This window comes from Lissotriton helveticus, chromosome 1_1, assembly GCF_964261635.1.
Source record: "Lissotriton helveticus chromosome 1_1, aLisHel1.1, whole genome shotgun sequence".
Lineage (NCBI taxonomy): Eukaryota > Metazoa > Chordata > Amphibia > Caudata > Salamandridae > Lissotriton > Lissotriton helveticus.
In genome coordinates, this window is record NC_136057.1 from 1,764,994,943 (window position 1) to 1,765,014,928 (window position 19,986).

General features: G+C 42.3%; 1 protein-coding gene across 1 annotated transcript in view; it reads right to left on the minus strand.

The window, feature by feature from the left end:
• COL5A3 (collagen type V alpha 3 chain) overlaps positions 1 to 19,986 on the minus strand; it is a 598,884-nt gene that overhangs the window by 184,326 nt on the left and 394,572 nt on the right. Inside the window, exons 26-29 of the mRNA XM_078650321.1 lie at positions 11,999 to 12,043; positions 10,607 to 10,660; positions 8,626 to 8,670; positions 333 to 386 (exon numbers count right to left, since the gene is read on the minus strand). Of these exons, the coding sequence (XP_078506447.1) occupies positions 333 to 386; positions 8,626 to 8,670; positions 10,607 to 10,660; positions 11,999 to 12,043 (198 nt within the window). The remainder of the gene's footprint in view (positions 1 to 332; positions 387 to 8,625; positions 8,671 to 10,606; positions 10,661 to 11,998; positions 12,044 to 19,986) is intronic.

Sequence of the window (19,986 nt, forward strand, 5' to 3'; positions counted from 1 at the left end):
TTGCATTGGTAATGGTTTAATACAATCTGAAAGATTACCCTTGAACTAAATGGAAACACCTGTTATTATAGTGGAATATTCTGCAATGAGCTGATAACTGTTGATGTATTTAGGGGGAAAACTCATGTTAGTGCAGACATATCATCAGAACTGTACACAGTAGTTTCTTTTCCAAAACTATGTTTCTTGAGAACAACAGAGCAATGAACCGCACTCTTGCATTACCAAGGAATCTGGGATGTTTTAAGCAGGACTCCCATGTACGTATTTATGCCTGAGTCATTGAGTCTGTTTGCAATCACACAGCCATGGGGATTGAAATGTAAACTTACTCTGTCTCCCTTAGGCCCCATGTCCCCTTTGAAGCCTGGGAAGCCATCTTCACCCTAGAAAGGAAACCAAAGTAACATTTTAGTTTTGAGTATGAAGGTCTGATTGCTTCTTCCTCCAACAAACAAACTTTTGCATTATTTACAACGCCCCAAATGTGTGAAATTGCAGATTTTTAATATGCATGTTCCATTGGTGAAGCCTCAAATTGTTAAAAAAAAAAAACATTTAGATTAACCGTAAGTAAGGATTCCTAGTTAACAATGGGCAATGCATGTCTAACGGTGTTATAAAAAAAGTTATTTAGTGGTATGTTAAAAGTTGTGATTGAAGGTTCAAATATGTTTACAATGAAAAACATTTGAGGATAATTTTCTAAAACTGCGAAGGTATTTTTTAAAATGTTAATATTTCTATGTGAATTTGTAGAGAGTTGTAATCATTCTTAAAATATTTATGACTTTTAAATGCTGAGATGGTTATGAACTGGTTAAAGTTGAATAATAATTTAAGATGCATATTAGTTGTTCAAAAACTAAAATTATAATCCAATATGTTTTACTCTTTGCTAAAAGATTTACAGTATATTTTATTGTCTTAAAAGGTGGCAAAACATTAAAAACACATTATTAAGGAGTTTTGAAAATGATTGGACAATCTGTAAAACTGAAATGTTATTTGTGATCATTTGACAAGCTTTTGATTGCTAAATATTTTGAAAGATACTTATGAATGTTTAAATCATTAACATTTTAAGTATTAAGGTCTAAAAAGTGCATAATATCTCGAAATATGTTTTATGTTGGTTTTGAAGACAAAGGGGTGGTTAGGGTGTTTAAAAATATATTTTAGTTGTTAAGGTTAATAAATTGTTGCAACCTCAAACATATTTGAATGAGATTTGTTTTAAAGAACTCTAGTGACGAAACATATAGAGGTTACTTTAGAGATCTGTAATTGATCATTAAACAGTTCAAATACTATTAAGTCACTTGCATGCATCGAGGACAGTTCCATATGCTTTATTGAAAGATTTGACATTGTTAGTTAAAAGGTTGACATACCTTTCCTTTTTGAAAGTTGTGAGGGCTTCTGATAACATGTAATACATTAACAAAAGCTATCAAGGTTGTTAAAAATGTAAACTATTGTTAATTGAGTTTTCAAAAAGATGGCATAGTTTGGCAAAATAACTAAGATAGTATTTGATCATTTGACCATCTATGGTTTCTAAGCAAAATCCTTCACTGAATTCTGAGTGTAATTGGATTGCTAAATTGTAACATCCATTGTTTTGTAAAGTTAATCATGCCATTTCTAAAAGTATTCAAGTGTTTTTAACAGTTTTCATACAGTTGGTCTTTTCATTTATAATGGTTATTCAACATTTCTAAACAGGGGTACATATGTAGGTGTTCTTAAACAGTTGTGAAAGATAAACATTAATTTGGTAATTTTAAAGAAAGAGGTATAGTAGTTTAGGAAAGTGATTTACAAGTTTTGAAAAGCTGGGCTTGTTATCTTAAAAAGAAAAGCTAAAGCTAATTGTCAGTTTTCAAATATGTTATGACTGTTTCATATATGTTTCAATAGTTTAATAAACAAAGTTCAATTTGATCTCTAACAAGGAAGGTTTATTGAACAACTGTTGTGAAGATAAGAATGGGAGGAAATCTGGTGCCTTTTAGGTATACTGTGAATGACATACATTTAGCTTGGCCTTTCAAATAAATTACAGCACTATACTAAATTCCCATATTTACATAAAAGTTGATTAGACTCAAGAGACTGTTGCTTTTGAAGGAGTCGTAGGGAAGAGGAAGATATATAGTATAGCCTACATGTGTGTCTGGTTCCTTCCTCCTACCCCTTAGGCCTCTCGGGACCCTGTTCAGAGTGCTGTTCCTCTACGAGAAACATCACTTACAACGCAACTTTTACCACGCAGTGCTTTTACGATGCAACTTTTACAACGCAAACCATTACAACGCATTGCGCTGGGGGGCGCTCTAGGATAAGGAATAGGTTTAATGTACTATCCAACACCTTCCCTACTATCCACAGGGACTGGAGTTGGAATAGTAAATTAAATAATTCACTATCCAGCGCCCCAAAGCACTATGCGTTGTAAAGGCATGCGTTGTAAAACTCGCGATGTAAAAGCATGCGTGGTAAAAGCATGCGTTGTAATGTCGTACATTCTTCCTCTACAGCTGGAGCAAATACATTCCTCTATCACAATAGGAGGGTACAGTGTCTCTAGTCCCAGGTGCCTACAGCCCAATGGCTGTAATTGTGAACCCAGACTAGACCATCATTTATCGAGTGGATGGGTTTAATAGATGGATCTAGTAAAGTGGGTTCTACAGTGAAAAACCCAGTTTTATTCATTTTAGACCATTGATCTCTTTTTTAGCATGAGACTCCCAAATGGATTCTCCTGTTGCTGGAAAGGGGAGATGTTATGAAATCTACGAGCTGTTGTTAGCACCTCCCTGTTAATTAGGGCAGGGTAAGATCCTGGCCTGAAAAATAGGAACCGATCACATATCTGTCTCCAGTTTTCAGCTGGTGAGCCCTCCAAATTTTAGAGAGTGAATGGGAAATTCCTTGGTTGGATGAGACATGCACAGAGAGTTAATGTGGTCTGCTTTCTGAAGATTCACTATATTACTTCTTTCCAACCTAGTATATCCGACCCAGGAGCAGTAGGGTAGACAGTTGGCTGGTTTGTCTTAATGATAGTTTGATGGTGAATTAAGGAAGCATCTCATGACTGATTGAGGGACCCACAAACTGCAGAATTATCTACCACCACTGAAATACCTCTGCATAGGCAGATAGAACTTAAAAGAATCCTTGAAAGATAGAAGACCGAATAGCTAAAATACTGACATACCCCAAATGTAATCTACTGTACGAGTGCATCTTTTCGACATCATCAGGAGCTGGCTGGGGGATGAGGTCACCAGCCAGCTACGAATAATCCTATGGAGACCACATACTTTTCAGTTAGCAGCCTTGAAGCAGATCACACCAAAAATTCACTAGGCAGATTGTGGCTTTACTGGAAAAGTGTTCCATGGTGGGGAAGGCTCTCCGTGAGACCATAGCACATTCCAAAGCTCAGCCCTCAAGAAAGTTTGTTGAGAAGTCAGAGGGTTTAGGTCAGATTATGAGAGGCTGGGCAAGTCTCGACCATTGTGACCTCTCGCTCTGGAAACAGCCTGCACCCACTCCTCTTACTAACACATATGTATTAAGGAGAGCCAGCAACATTTTTAAACAAGCAGTAGAGCGGTGTGCAAATCAGTGTAGCCCCACGCCAAAGAACAGGCAATGCAGGGAGATTGTTGGGTGATTATGGAAGTCAGAAGCACCAGTGAGTAGCTTAATGCCAACAGCTGTTAATGGTGCTAAAGTACAAGAAAATGAAAATACTTTTTTTGCAAGAGTAGTAATCTGGTGGTTCACATCAAAAAGACAAAATATATGTTTTTTAACGCAAATTCTGTCAACTGCCCACACCCTAGAATGGATGGTAGACCATTAGATAGGGTCTCAAACTTTCATTACTTAGGACTTACCCTGATGATAAAATGAGTGGGGCTCACAAATCAATAAGGCTAATTTAAAATTAACCCCGGCCATCGGAGGGGATTTTAAAACTTCATAAAACCTCTGCTCTAAAGGCCATAAGCCCACCAGTAGAAATTTTTAAAGAACAAGCTAGGGGATCTACCTTATATGGGGCAGAACTGTGGGGGCACTGTCCAGCGAATGTCCTCACAGCAACTGAAAATAGTTTTATGAGACAGATCTTAAGTCTGCCCAAAAATGCACCCCTAGTACCAGTGAGAATGGATCTGGGCATCTGCCCTATAGCGGATCTAGGATGTATGACGTTAGAACGCATACATTGACAACGCGTACCTTTACAACAGTGGACGCGAAGATATTAGATCCGCGGTATGCAGCGTTTAGAACGCAAGCATTACCACGGAATACCTTTACAACGCGTTCGTAACAACGAAAGTTGTTACCACGCATTGCGCTGGGGGGCGCAAAATTGATTAATTTAATTTACTATTCCAACACCAGTCCCCGTGGATAGTAGGGAAGGTGTTGGGATAGTAAATTAAATCATTTACTATCCTTGAGCGCCCCCAGCGCAATGCGTGGTAACAACTTTTGTTGTTACGCCCGCGTTGTAAAGGTATTCCGTGGTAATGCTTGCGTTCTAAACGCTGCATACCGCGGATCTAATATCTTCGCGTCCACTGATGTACTGGTGACGGCTGTGGAGCACCCCAGAATTGGCCCATTATAGGGACAAACTAAAAGTGGTACTGTCCACATTGGGGGTGGGTAGAATTCCCTAGTTGGCTTTTATTAGGGACACATTTAAAGCAATGGGTACGGAAGATCTATGGACTGCACCCGAAGTAACATGTGCAGAAATTTCAAAAGATCACTAGAAAGTGCCATGAAGGAATACAACCTGTCACGCATTGTACAGACGGTCGACCCTTCCAGCCTTACATATGGGTTTCTTGATTCAAAGTGTCAATATAAGTTTGAGCAAGTGATAGACTTCATACAACCTGTTTTAGCCAAAAAACTGTTCCTGTAATTTAGATATGGGACGCTCCCACTAAACGCCCGAACCAATAGGTGGGTGGTCAGTATAGGCCGCCCTTGCCCTGGGTGTCTAGTGGAGGAAGAAACCGTGATTCACGTGTTTTTTTCTGTCCGGGTAATAAGAGCCCCAGATCTAAGTGGGTGATCCAACTTTGCAGAAACCTGGGCATTAGAAATTATACAGAATTTCTTAGAATTTTATAAACAGACACTGATCCGGTTTTTGTTGTTGTGATCTCAACATTTTTATTTGCAATGTGGTCTAAGCATAGGCATTTCCTTGAAAACTGCTATGAGAATTTATAACACCTGTCGCTTACTCACCTTTATTCTTCAAGGGCCACGCAAGACCTATGGTTATTTGTGTAGGCACTGGTTGATTAATTCACTGAAATATACCAAATGGCTGCTAGTTGATGATGGGCTTTAGCTATATTTTTATATGAAATTCTTTATCTGGTTTTAATATTTAGGTGTTAAATTATATTTTTAAGATATTTATAGAAAATCACATTTCTCATAGTGATGTATATTTATTGGCCAAGTTCCCTAAAAGTGAACTCACATTTGTTTGTGTACTATCTATCTTTGTACTTGCAAATTGACTACTTTCTTGATCTTTTTTAAGAGGTTGTTAAAAACTGTGCTTCCTTTTATGTTCTTTTATGGCTGTAATAGCTGAAATAAAGTTTCAATGAATGAATGAAAATAAAATCACTTTCCTTCTGGTTGCGACATAACCAACATAAACAACTATGATCGCAAGCTGTGAAAATGAACTCTGGTAAAAATTGCCCATACAGGGAAAGGTTATGTGCTGTGTTGACATTTAGGTCTGCCCATTGGATATGCCAGTGCCTCTAGAGGTAATTTTATATTACATTTAGGTCTACTTGTATGTGCTTTACCTCTCAAAGATGGAAACTAGTGTAATGAAAAAGCTTGTTTTTAATAATGATAAAGAGTTTCATTCAAAGCATTGCACCTACGCTGTGCATTGTGAAGAGCATGCTTGTATGCCTGTACTTTTGTTAATAAACTGCATATGTAAAAGGCAATAATTAAAAAATTGGGGCTAATTTTATTAAAGCTACAGGTGGGTATTTTATTTGCATGGGAACTCGAGATTACTAAAAGGGTCCAGGTTTTTGGGGCTAGTTACCCTCTGAGATAGATCTTTAGTGAGGCTGATTTTCACCCTAGTAAATCTTGTGAGGCCCTTAATAGATGTTCTGAAAATATGTTGCCTACAGTAATTTTGCACAAATTTGTAATTTTATTTTTATATTTTATTTATCATTTTCAACAATACGCAGGAGTGGTGTGGCTCACTGGTTAGAGGAGTGGTGTGGCTCACTGGTTAGAGGCGGCATACCCGTAAGCAGAGAACGGCCTGGGACCAGGGTTCAAGTTCCGACGCGGCAGGGTCATGGACCAGGGTCAAAACGGACTCCATAATTCTCGCCTTGGTACCTACTCTAACCAGGGAACACACTCGGCAACTCTGGGCATTAAGCTTGCCTCATCTCTACAACGGCCCCCCCACTGATGCCGGGGATGCCTGGTTTCACCTTGGAGATACCCAGAAAGAGACCATCTCACAGGGAAAACCAGGACGGGTTCCCCAGCGGTCTTCAGCGCCAGGATACTCCATGTAGTCACAGTGCGGTTTACAAGTACACCCACATTTACATTTACATTACAAAATTACTTGCACTAGCAACATAGATAATATACTGTTGACATCCACATCAAGCTGTAGTACAAGTCTCCATAATCCACAATCTATAATTCCAGAATGACAGAATAGGTGAATTTAATTACAGACGAAGAATTAGCATAACTTATTCCTATCATGTCACAGGTTAGATTACTATGTTAACTGTATATTTAAATCTATGCGGTGAGTGGTATCATCAACGGTGCTTGCCCTCTCACAAAGGTAAGATCTAATTAGAAGGAGTGTGGAAGAAGTGACATGAATACTTCATCTTGTTCATTACAAAAAGACTGATCCTTTAGCCAGTGTACACTCTTTGGGCCAGGGTTCCTACCCCAGTTTATGGTGATGCTTCTCATAGTGATCAAACTTTGGGAAGGTTCTGGGAAGGCCCCAGAAGGGACTCTAATTAAATTAGTGTTATCTCAGCGTCAAACACTTAAAACACTGCTCTTCTAATGTCAAGCCAATATTCTTGGACTGTCATGCATTCTCAGTCCAAATACATAAAGTTTGCACCTGGCGAATTGCATCTCTTAAATTCCAGCGACATACTTAGACACATTTTATTGCATATGATGTAATCTTCGTAAAAATGTTAACTTGATTAATCTGCGACTACCGTTCGAGGATATTTATTTACCTTGTAGGCAGTAAAACGATTGTTACATTTGTTATTTTATGTGTAGTATTTAGCTAAGTGTGCATTACAGTATTTTTTCATTTTAAATTAAAAGCACTCTCTGGACATTGCCATTTGCAGGGTATTGTGTGAGCTCCTGATTTCTGACTCTGTAGTCCACAGCACCTCCCTGAGTCAGCCTTGGACTGCTCTGCCTCGCTATCCTTAGATATAAATGGGACTCCATGTTGTACTTGTTCAGTTTCAGGTTCCTCAGTATGGATGTCCCAGGACACAAGAAGTATATTGCCGCCATTGATTCGGTTGGTGCCTAGTAACTTCTGATTATCCTTGTAACCCCAAACAAGACTTCTCATGTTGGCTGTAAACTTGATGTCCCAATGACATGGTAGATAGCCAGTCAGAAGATGATCATATTTGATTCTTCTCTCACAAAGTCATCTTCCACATAGTGAAAATGAGTTTCTCCATCTCTGGTTCCAGCAACCAGAGTATGGCCTAGACACGTTTATGGCATTACACATACATGTTTCCAATCAGTTGAAACGTACTGCTGTGAGGGCAGTGGATTATGGGAAATGTCTCTCATCCAAGGACTGGCAGTCCGAAAACATACTGGAAAGCTACACAGAAATGATGGCCCCATCCCACCCTACAGAGACAAGCTTATTTGGCGAAAAGTCTCAATGGCTCAGAAAACAATTTGGGGTGTATTATCAACAACTAGCGATATTTATCGCTAAATGGGCTTAGCGATATTTTTTATCGCCGGATTTTATCGCAGAGATAACGTGCTATTAGCAACATTTATCTCTAAAGCGATAAAATATCTGGCGATAGCGGCGAAATGCGTGAATATCGCTGGGAATCCAGCAATATTCAGGCATTAACGCCAATGGGTCTTAACCTGAATATCCAACTCCCATTGGATATACACGTTAAGAACTGTTCTGAGCAGGCGTTCGTTTTCAGCGATACTCGCGCTTAGCGCAAATTTTTTAACGCTACGCCTGTGTTGATAATAGGCGATAGCGATGTAAGCGACTGCTTTCAGTCACTAACAGGTTGGGTACACCCACTTTGCATGTCATTAGCGATAAATATCGCTGACATGCAAAGTGGGCCCCAAACCGCTCGCTATCGCCTCAAAGCTGTCGCTAACTGATGTTAGCGACAGCTTGCTAATAAGGCGATGAAATTATCGCCTCTTGGCGGCCAAAAAAGGCCGCAAAAGCAGCGATAACTTCATATCGCCCGCCTTGATAATATGTCCCCTATCTCATATTCTTACCTTTTCTCCTTTGCTGCCCTTCACTCCCCTGACTCCAAAAGCACCCTAAGGAAAGAGAAAACCAGAGCAGATTGTGAGATTTCAAGAAAACAACAATCATATACAAAGGTAGATTGCTCACTGTTGACAATTCTGCCAGAGAATCATGTCAGATTTCTATGCGTTGTTTTAGATAACTCCAGCCCACATATTAGATTCTACAATGATCGTATATTGAATACAAGCTGATTTAATTTTCATAAATAATTGCAGGTATCATTAGTACCTTTAGATAACTTTATAACCTGCAAGAGTATACAAGAATAATCGTAAAAACACATGTAAAACAACCACTGTTATGATAATGTGTTCAAAGATTCAGGGGCTGGAGTTCACTGGATATCACAGAGTTTAATTCCTCCGTTCAGATGGGGAGGAATAAGATCCATATGAACTACCTGGATGGTGGATATGAGGCAACAAAATAAGTTACATGTATTGTAGAAGTTTGTATTACCGGAATTTAAAATGGGTGAAATAGTTAATAGGGGTTATGCTTCACCTCTAATACTCTGTGATTGAAAGATTAGACGAAAATCATCTGCCTCATAATAATATAGGAGCCAAAATATATTTTGCTATTAATTTTATTAATATTGAGCAACACTATTTCAAAAATATAGAAATGTAGCAACCCACTCAGATCTTCGAAAAAAAACTTTAATTGCATTTTTAGCTGTAGGTCTCTGCCCCAACCCATTTTACCCCGGTATGCCCATAGAGCAGTGTTTTATACAGTGGGCATCGGTGTGTCCACATTTCTATGCAAAAAGTTTCACTTTCTTCTGTTTCAGATGGATAATATCTTTAGAATAGAACCAACAGGGGCGAGTGGGGGTATTTAGTGTGTGTGCTTTAACAATCGAGGGGCATATTAGCAAGAAATAGCAATATTTATCGCTAAATGCGCTTAGCGCATTTTTTTTATCGCTGCCTATCGCTGGATATGTAAGCGGAGAAAACATGCTTTTAGCAACGTTTTTCTCCATTGTGCTAAAATATCCAGCGATAGTGGCGAAATGCGTGAATATCGCTGGAAATCCAGAGATATTCACACATTAACGCCAATGAGGACTTAACCTGAAAATCCACCTCCCATTGGATAAACAGGTAAGTCATGTTTTTAGCAGGCGTTAGATTATAGTGACAATAGGCGATAGCTGTGTTAGCGACTGCTGTCAGTCGCTATCGCCTAAAAGCTGTTGCTAACCGCTGTTAGCGACAGCTTGCTAATAGGGCGATAAAAATATCGCCGCTTTAGCTGCAAAAAGTGCCGCTAAAGCTGCGATATGGCCCTTGCTAATATGCCCCTAGAGGACCTTCTAGTGATTTAACACACGTAGGACCTGAATCTTCAATGGTCCAGGATACAAACTGAAAATTTATACCAGATTTCTTACTCTTGTGGAATTCGAAAAGAATCCATTCATTCAGATGTGTAACATAAAAGTGGGTTCACACTTTGCACGTTTATTGTTTCCCCACGGAAATAAAATATTTTTTCAGTGAAGAAATTACTTCCACAACCCCCCAAAAAATGAGGTTGTTCCTTTTCCATTTACACCATGAATACAAATGTAGCCTTGCCCTTTTCAAGAAAATATTTAGGATAGTATTCAGGGAAAAGAACTACCTGCAAAACTGGTGTTGATATATACTTCAAGTGTGTTTATATCCACCAACCTTTAGAAGCTGAACCATCTTAATCCACCCACAAACCCGTCAGCCTGGCCTGCTCAGTTGAAAACCCCATTTTAACGGGGACATTTCTGTTTGAGTTAACCCCTTGGCCAGGGCCATATCCCACACTTTCTGATATTCCGTACAGACTATAAACTTTCAAATGTCAAAATTTGTAAGGCTAAATATTACTGGAAAAAGAAAATGAACACTCACAGTTAAGTTGTCACAGTAGAAAAACAAGGAACTTGTCAACACTTACCTTAACACCACGAGGACCAGGGTAGCCAATAGGACCAGCAGAACCTGGAAGCCCCTGAAACAAACAAACTTTTGCATAAGAAACTGGATGATAACTGTTGTAGCTGTGCATTTTACACAGTAAGGTTGCTTATGAGAGGTAAGGGCAGTCAGTCCATGGCTACCATAACTGGTCTATCAGTCCTTGGTTATGAAAACTGAGCTATCAGGCCATGGCTAGGCTACCATATCTGGGCAATCAGTCCATGGCTACCTTAACTGGGCAATCAGTCTATGACCACCATAACTGGGCTGTCAGTCCTTTGGCCTGGGTTATTTCACTAACGAATCGGTGGTTCACATGCTTGAATTCAACCAGGACAGAAAAGTCAGTCATCCTTCTAGGAGTGATAGAAGGACTAACACATATGATTGAATAATACTGTGTAATATTAACTGTGAGATGAGTTCTGTCTAAAAGTAATTTAGGTAAGAGTGCAGTAAACTTAACGACTTATTATTAGTTTCTACTTGCGGGCAGGGACGAGGAGATGGCAAACATATGGTTCCATCATGGTTTCCTCAAGTCTTCTCTACCACCAAGCCTACAGAAATAAAACTATTGGGACTTTTTATGAAATCTCTGCAAATTTGACAAAGATTACACAGGTTTATCACAAAGTTTCCTGTTGCAGAAAGTTCTAACTACAAAAGCTACTGCATTGTTTCTGAGGTGGGACACACAAGAAGAAAAGATTACGACAGGAAAACCATCTTTCTAGATTTTCGTAAAATAAAAATAGGCATAATTATGTTTTGCGCCTTTATTTTGCTATATTATGTCAGACATCCGTCTTGCGATTTTATCAGATCATCACATTGTTTTTACAACCACCTCAGATGGTTTCTAAGTGCTAATCGACACATGTTATTATCTCCGAGTGGCAGTGGGTTCCACAAGATCACATCTGAGGTTGAGGAGCCTAAGGGTAAATTCTCAAAATCCAGATTTCAAATCTAGTGTCTTGTTTTTGGCTGGAGCTCAAAACACAGACATTCAATATACTTCCCTCTGAAAATGCTTGATTGGGACTGCCAGAAAAGAAGCTATAATGACATAAGACATGGTACTTTAGGGAACCAAGCTATCAAAAGGTGAGAAATATGTCTGGGAGTTTCCTTTATAATTTTAAAAGATAGAAGAATATAATCATGTAAACAAAATGCATATATGTGATGATTTTCCTATGGATGTTACATTCTGTGCACCTTTTCTTTGTATTCATGTGTCCGTATGCAATAACTGTGTGGCTGATTTGTTTGGCATAGAGATTAAACAAGAGAACAATAGCAACATGGCACTAAAGGGCACTTCCTTCAGCTTAGGAAAGTGCTCACAGCAGTTTATTTTTACCTGAATGCCTTTCTCGCCCGCTGGTCCTTCTCGTCCAGGGTGGCCCTGAAAAGCAAATTAGTGTGTCAAATGGGTTTTATTCTGAAAACAGCATGTGACTACATCCATGCCAGACTTATAGGGTAGTCTGTTAATGTGTAAACATGTTCCAATTAGATTCATTGTATGTAAATTTGCTTTATGTAGGTATCCTGAAAAGCTCCCAAAACTCTTGTCATATTGGACTAAGAGTGGACTGGAGTGTTGAATTGGTGCTTAAGACCTGCAGCCCTGGAGATTCAAGTCCTTCGCAGTCTAGTGATCTCACAGTTCCCAAAAGTACCTCTCACGAAAGCTCTAGTGAGTAAAAGAGGATATCAAGATCCATACCCATGTGATATAAGGTCCACGTTAAGAGAGAGCCCACCTTAATGACAAATCAAAACACATTTGGAAAGATAAACAGACAATTGTCAAAATAGGTAAAAATACCAGAGGCAGGAAGGATATTGGAGACGGAGGGCACAAGAAAGAACAAAGAAGTAGAAACAATGGACCACAGGAAACAAGAAGGAAGGAGGCACGAAGCTTGGTGGAGCACAGGATACAAGGAGGAACATGGAACAGTAAGGGTGGATGAATAGTTGAGTTTTGTGAGTATGACTGAGAGAGCGCAAACTGATTTAAATGTATGAGTACATCACACTTACCTGTAGTAAGCACAAATCATGAGGAGAAATGCCATGAGTGCTAATAGTATCTGCAATTATATTCTAAATGTATAGCTAATGTAGAGATTTAAGTAGAAGTGGAACTAATACAGAAATGTGTGACATTATATGACTTTATTAGACGTGATTATTTCTGAATCCATGTCGTGTAGCTGCTAAAACATAAGATGGTATGTGGTTAAAAGCAGAATGTGGTAGGCCTCAGGGCCAGAGCTGGAGCTAAGAGGGAAGGTGGTTCTTTTCACGACACAGATTGTATTAATGTTTTGGTCATTGCATTAAATAGGCCATGATATATAGAGATGTTTACTAAATAATAGAATAAGAGTATTAACATGCATTAATTAAATGAAGAAGTTGAATGCTATAATCATAATGAGAAATATTGTAGGCCTGAAATGTTTTAACGTTGATTTACACGTACATGTCTGGGCTGAGAAATGTTGCAAGCCTTTTTAGAAGTCTATGAGAGTTGGGTTCTTGGCTGCAGATATCTGTCTGCAAAGGATAAGGGGGGATCCAATTATAAATGAATGAATAGAGGTCTGTTCAGTGGACGGCCCAGACATGGAGGAGGGTTCTGGAATGTTTGAGGGGTATCAGCGGGCCGGAGAAGAGTCTGAGAAGCAAGGTCAACTCTAACGTATGAGGCCCAATACAAAGCATCATGGAAAAAGCCAGAAGCTACACCACGTGAGGGGCGTCTCGCAAGGGGCGTCTCAAATGTTGTTGACTGTTTTGTATTAGGGACAGCACCCCTGGGTGGAGTTAGAGCAGATACCTGAGGACCCTTTAGAGAGCGGATGGGTAGGCAGAGAGGGGTCATGACTGGAGAACTATAGGTTTTCACCAAGAGACTTAGAGTGAGTGACTTCCCTTGGGGGTCATTCACTGCTGACACCTTTGTTAGGTTGGGATTTGGTTAAGTAGGGATACCATCTAGAGCAGGGTAGGGACAGCCTAACCTTTGCGTTTTCCTCCAACCTAAATGAAGGAGAGATATGCGTCAATGCTGATAGCTTTATTATTCTTAGAACTTGTGTTAGTGATTTCTGTTGCTCGTCTGAGGGCTTTTCGAGAGCACATGTATGTAATTGGACCTGTGTATCTCGTGAATCTCATTCTGAGATGCCTGTATTTGCAGCTTATCATATCTTTACAATAAACTTTTGAAAGCTAGAAGTTGTTTGTGGTCTTTGGGAGCAGAGTCCTTTATTGGGTGAACTAACTTGGAAATAGGTGCACTTTCTTTCCTCACAGACAGGCAACAAAGGTTCAGTCGACCAGATCGAGGTTTGGATCAATAGATATAAGGTATCGATCAAAATCTCGCCCTTTCAGTTGGTAGCAGAGGATGGTTGCCTTCTTGAGGACGGTGACCTAGGCCAGGTTAGCTTACCCCAAGGCCCCTAGAGATCGATGATCGGAAGAACAGCCCGCCGAAGAAGATCCGGATGACGTGAGACAGAAAAAGCAGCAGTATCGGTCGAGAGTGAGTATAAAGGGTTATGCGTGTTAGATTGCGGTGTTTTGTATTGTATCTATGTTGTAATGTCTGGCGGAGTTGAATGTCTGTAGAGTAACTGTGGAACAGGTTGTGAGCGCGCGCAACCGGTGGAAATCTTAAGTTCAAGGAGAGCTTAAGTGGTTCGGGTGTATCGGACACCCAGAGTAATTGTCAATTAGTGTGAAGGGGGTCATGAGGTACCATTGATCACCCGAAAGACCGAGATAGGGGGACCGTAAGAGTGAGTGCGTGAGTAACGGACGCTGGTCGGAAGTTACTGTGTGTGTAAGCAACCTATCAGAGAGACGATAGACATCTCGTCAGTTGTGTTGACAATTACAGATAGACTGTGGACGTACAGTCGAGAGAAGTGACCGCTTGGTCGGAAGTAGTCATTTTTCGGTGTATGAATGGGACGCATGCATAACCGGGAGACGAGTTGAGAAAGGAGGGGTGCTGCTGCGAAGCGGAGAAAAGTGACGTCAGGTGGTGTCGCGCAGTGATTGGCCGACCGGAGAAAGACCGCGCTGTGATAGGCCAGCTAGCGAAGACGTCAGACAGGGTCGCGACGTGATTGGCCGACTGGAGAAAGACCGCGCTGCGATAGGCCAAGCTAGCAAAGCCGCGACAGGATTGGTGGATTGTCATCAGGAAGTAAACAGAATAGCGAGGCTGGATTTTGTGCGCATAATTATGAAGTGTTTTAAATGGCTGAAAGCAGTGTTTAAAAAAGAGAAGCGGGATCGTATGAAGGGGAAGAAGCCCCGCCGGAGGGTACGCCAGCTCGTTATATGGCAGTAAATGTTGGGCTGCATACGATCCTTTGGATATCAGAGTGGAGTAAGATTACTGAAGGAAATGAGGAACTGACGTTCCCGAAGTACGGGACGTTCAGATTAGAGGTGTTACATCGATTAAAATCAGTCATGACCTCAAAAAGACCCTTGCCTAGACCGACCCAGTTTGAAGCTCTTGATGCATGGATTAGGGCAGCGCATGAAAAGAATATGAACAGACGACAAGAAAGGGTGAAACGATCGGTAAGGGCAGTACAGGATGCCAGGTGGGATGCGGATGCTAAAAGATGGAGAGTGCATAACATGGAAGTAAATAAACTGTACCCAGTGTTAGAGGCGCCAGTAAATAAAAGTCCCCTGGAAGAAGATGATGAGAGCGAAACAGAGGATAGCCTGATAAACAGATTATTGACAGACAGGCCACCCCCGTATAATAGAGCAGGGGGAGAGGTCGAGAATAGTGAAGGAGCAAAGGGGGGCAATGCAGGAGAGCATAGACCGCTTCCCAGTTCAGAGTGGGATCCTGAGCCAAAGAAAGAGCTGTCCCAGCCTAGTCAGGTGCAACAGGTAGTCGGGAGGTTTGTGGTACAAAGAGCGCCGGAAACGGAAAGCGCCACATCCTACCCATTACCAGATGCACTACAGGTACCTGTTACCATAGGTCCTATAATATCGATATATGACCAAGAGAGAGCAAGAGGGGAAGAACGGGTACGGAAGGACAGAGAAAGAGCAGAGAAGGCAAGAAGGAACGATACGATCAATTCCCCAAGTCAGATGCCGATACCCAGAGAGTGGAGTACCCCGATGCACACAGCAGGGGACCCAGGAGGAGATCCTGGGGGCCCTAGATGGCCAATGGATCTGAGGGGATCTGGACGAAAATCCTTTCAAGAGCTAAATGAGTACATGAAGCAGTGGGATGAGGCAGTGAAGGCTCAGAAGTGCATCATAGCTGCAGAAGCTGAAAGGGAAAGTCAGGACAGCCGAGCTCGGACTCACTGCGGGGCTGGGGAGAGCAGCCCGGAGTGGGACTGTAGAGGGAGTAGGGGAGTCACCCATTGGGCCCGGAGAGGAGATGGAACAGACCTGGAAAACAGGGGCCCCGGGAGTGAAGGGGTGGCGCGCCCAATACTCAGTGAAGGGGAGAGGAGAGCGCAAGAGTACAGAAACAGCTTTAAGTGTCCACACTGTGTGCCCGGCACCAGAGAACTGAATGGGAGTTGTGAGAGGTCGCATCATAGTCCCTGTGATGACGGAAATGAGCGCAGCCCAGGGAATATGGGGAACCAGGAAGGATCGTATCAGATACTGAGCGATACTAGGCAAAGAGGGAGTAGAGAGCAGAGGGAAAATAACAGAGAGGTGTGCGGTGAGAGGAGAGAAGAAGAAGAGAGTGGGCAGAGAAAGAGTGGGGGTAACAGGCCCGTGTTCCATCACCTTCCAAGATCGGATGGCCGAGCATGGGACCTGGAGAGATGGGAGCAAGGGAGGGCACCCATTAACTCTCCCGAGCCCAAACGCAGAGCTCGAAGTTGGGATGGTAGGGAGACCAGTGAGCCCACTTCAAAAGACATATTGCGAGCTGAGATAAAAGCCAAGAGACTCGATGTCTCCAGTTTAAGGTCAGACCTGGATGACATGGTAGATGGTACCCTGCCTTTAGAGAGAATGGAAATGTATGAGCAGGATGAAATACTGTATATGGCAAAGGACATCACTCGAAAGGCGAGAGCAGTCCATGAGAAGTTAGTCGAACTAGCAGGCAAATATATGGTGGACTTGTCAAGAACCAAAGCATTACAGGGTAACCACAGGCTACATTATACAGATCGAGACCTAGATGAGAGGAGAACGATTGGGCTGAAAACGCACATAAGGGAACTGATTACTGGAATAAGGACATGGAGAGCACTAGATAAGTGGGAAGAGAGGTGGTCCAAGAAAGGGACCGGCAGGAGAAGCATGATTGGTATGACACCAGGACAACAGGGAATAGAAGCTTACCCTTTGCGTGAAGTTGCAAATGGGAACTATGTACATGTCCCTTGGAGTAGGGGAGATTTAGCTGCTTTTACCACCTCTTTCCCCAAATTACGAGAGAACCCAGTGGAGTGGTACAAGCAAGTGGAGAGATTTGTGAAAATCTCAAAGGTCCTTTGGATAGATCTGAACACGCTGTTTGACATTGTAGTACCAGGCGATCTGTGGACAGCATGCAAGGTTAGCGCTGAGTGGCCCACAACGGAGCCAGAGAGAGATGCCAAGACTAATGGGCCGTCCGAGATTGTGATGGCAAAATTCGAGAGAGTGATGACTTGGCTGAAAGAGAAAGTGCCAATGCAGGACATAGATTGGGTCAGAATAGACCGAACAAGACAGGAACCCAAAGAGACAGTTCATGAATATTACGAGAGATTGCTGAAGGCGTTTAAACAGTATAGCGGCTTGGATGTAATGGATCCAAAAGACATAGGGCAATTTGTGTCCAAGTTCGTCCTGGGACTGAGACCGGATATTAGTTTAATGATTCAGCAACACTCGATTTGTTGGCAAACTAAACCCCTAGACGAAATACTGAGATATGCCAGGTACTGCTGTGATGAGATAGACTCTAAGGCTAAGAAACTAAAAGAAAAGTTGATGGTGGTACAGATGCAGGCAGCAGGAAAGGGGGGACAACAGCAACAGCAGCAAGGGACAGGTACAGGAGGAAAGAAGCAGTACAGCCAGAACAAGGGCAATGAGGAGAGTTCCACCTTTAGACCCAGAATAGATATAGCTGCCTTGAAGAAAACGACAAGGTGCCACCAGTGTAACGAGGTGGGGCATTGGAAACGCGAGTGCCCCTACAATGTAGAGATAGGAGAACAAGAGATAGAGGAGGAGGAGGTCCAGAGCGCGCCTACAAGAGGGGTAACGCCATACCAAGGAAAGGTGCTCAAAGGGGGGGGGGCTCCTCCCCGAGCCCAGTTCCCGCAACCTCCTCGAGTAGGGAGTATGGGTAAGACCTATAGACAAATGCCCCTGTTTGTAGAAGGGGAAGAGTGCTATTATGTGGACCCATTGACCGGACAGAGAGTGGAAAGAGAAGACTGCACCCTCGGGGCAGCCTTGGAGGTGGACCAAAGGGGACCCTATGTGGAAGCAGAAGTAGCAGGGTGCCCTACGACATTTCTGGTGGACACAGGCGCCACTAGATCCACGATCAGATCAGCTGCAGTTCCAGACCTGCCCATGTCTGGAGAGACCATACAGGTGGTAGGGGTCGCAAACAGGAGAATAACCAGCCAATTGACAGAACCGGTACAGGTGAAAATAGGGAAGTACAGCGATGAGCACCAGTTTGTGGTTTGCGATTCAAGTCCTGTGTGTCTGCTAGGGAGAGACCTGTTGTGTAAATTGAATTGTACTATATACTGTACACCTCAGGGAGTGGAGGTATTGACCAATGATGATGACGCCGATTTCAAAGTTGCAAACTCAAGAATATGCGTGGAGCTGTACCCTACTTTAACAGTAGATGAGCTCCCCTGGGACTTGAGAGAGACAGTGGCACCAGAAGTATGGGATTTCACTGGGGAAGAGATTGGATTGGTCAAAGGGGTGGACCCAGTGAAAATTGTAGTGAAACCGCATGCTGAGTTCCCAAGAACACCCCAATATAAATTGACTCCAGAAACGATTGCAGGCATAAAACCCGTGATCGAGTCCATGATTAAACAGGGAATACTGAAAGAAATCGTGGGTAGTCCATGCAACTCCCCGATTATGGGTCTGCAGAAACCAAATGGGAAATTTCGGATAGTGCAGGACCTTAGAAAGATTAATAACATAGTCGTTTCATGTTGTCCAGTGGTACCGAATCCATCAGTGATACTGTTTCAGATTCCATTTCAAGCTGAGTGGTTCACTGTGATCGATCTTTGCCAGGCTTTCTTTTCGATCCCTCTGGACGAAGAAAGCCATTTTCTTTTCGCATTTAAGCTGGAAAATCGCGTCCTAACATGGTGTCGTATCCCTCAGGGGTATACAGAGAGCCCATCGATCTTTAACCAGCTTCTGAAGAAAAATCTTGAAAGTCTAGTGCTGCCCCAGAAGTCAGTTCTGGTCCAGTATATAGACGACCTCCTTGTGGCGTCAGAAACAGAAGAAGCTTGCAGGGAAGACTCCATTGCTTTGTTAAATCACCTAGCTGCCAATGGGCACAAGGTATCCCCGGGAAAATTGCAGTACTGCTTGACAGAGGTGCAGTACTTGGGACACAGAATAGAGAAAGGCAAACGAAAGGTGTCACCAGACAGGATAGAGGCGATCATGAAAATGAATGCGCCTAAGACACAGAGAGAGGTCAGGATGTTCCTAGGGATGGTGGGTTATTGCCGACAGTGGATCGTGAACTTTTCACTGAAAGCAAAGCCCTTGCAAAAACTGACGCACAAAGAGGTGAGTGATCCGGTACCATGGGACAAAGACTGTTTGATGGCGTTCCTACAGTTGAGAGAGGACCTGTGTCGTGCTCCGGCATTGGGAATGCCTGATTACAATAAACAATTTTTTCTTTACTGTTGTGAGAGAGAAGGTTGCGCGTTGTCTGTGTTGGTCCAAATCCATGGGAATGCCCGTAGACCAGTTGCTTATTTCTCGGCTACTTTAGACCCAGTAGCCGCAGCGTTGCCCGGATGTCTCAAATCCGTTGCTGCAACGGGTGTCAGCATTGAGAGATGTGAAAATATTGTCATGGGGCACCCGTTAGAGGTGTGCGTGCCACATTCTGTTGAACTGTTGATGACCAGGACCAAAACACAGCATCTGACCAATAGCAGGCTCACGCGCTATGAGCAAGTTATTCTTGCTGCAGAGAATGTGACCCTCAAGAGATGCTCTGTTTTGAACCCTGCCACCTTGATGCCACTTCCAAATAATATCGATGATGATGATGAATATACAGACCATGACTGCCTTGATGTGACT